We start from the raw sequence: 542 nt of genomic DNA on the forward strand, positions 1-542 counted from the left end.
TTACACTGGTTTCATTTCTTGAGCACTAACTGTGTCCGCACCTGCACAGATAATTTTTGCTGCATCTGAAGAAAGAAAAATGTGAGACTAGGCAGTTCTGAAAACAGGTTATAGAAAGATTGTGGTATACACCACAGCTACAATTGGTATTGCTGTATGGTTTAAAGCAAGAGGAAGTAATTTGAAAGTGCTGCCACTTTGTTTTCAATCATTTGTGACTTGGAGCCTGGAATGCCTCCCTTTTTTATAGTAGTTTTGCAAACACCTGCATGGCTGTTACCAATATCAACTGCTTTGCACTCCGAGATGCCAAACCGAGTGAAATGTTTTTCCATATTAACAGTTATCCTTCATCATAGCTGAAAGATATGGTAAAGTCATCATGCAGCAGCTGTAGCAAGTACTTTGCTGCTTCTCTGTCCCAAGGGACTGGAGAAAGGTGGACTGGAAGCATCAGTGGGGTGACTGGTGGAAGATCTTGTTCGGCAGTGCATTCTTCTGCCATCTTACAGACAGACAGCTGGGGTTTGGCATAATGGTCC

The 542-nt window shown here is 42.6% G+C and overlaps 1 protein-coding gene across 1 annotated transcript in view; it reads right to left on the reverse strand.

Moving 5' to 3' along the window:
- LOC103798868 (sodium/bile acid cotransporter-like) overlaps positions 1-542 on the reverse strand; it is a 5,307-nt gene continuing 4,765 nt past the window's right edge. Inside the window, exon 6 of the mRNA XM_009071151.1 lies at positions 1-65. Within this exon, the coding sequence (XP_009069399.1) occupies positions 1-65 (65 nt within the window). The remainder of the gene's footprint in view (positions 66-542) is intronic.

The sequence above is a fragment of the Acanthisitta chloris genome, unplaced genomic scaffold (genome assembly GCF_000695815.1).
Source record: "Acanthisitta chloris isolate BGI_N310 unplaced genomic scaffold, ASM69581v1 scaffold40423, whole genome shotgun sequence".
In the NCBI taxonomy this organism is placed as follows: Eukaryota; Metazoa; Chordata; class Aves; order Passeriformes; family Acanthisittidae; genus Acanthisitta; species Acanthisitta chloris.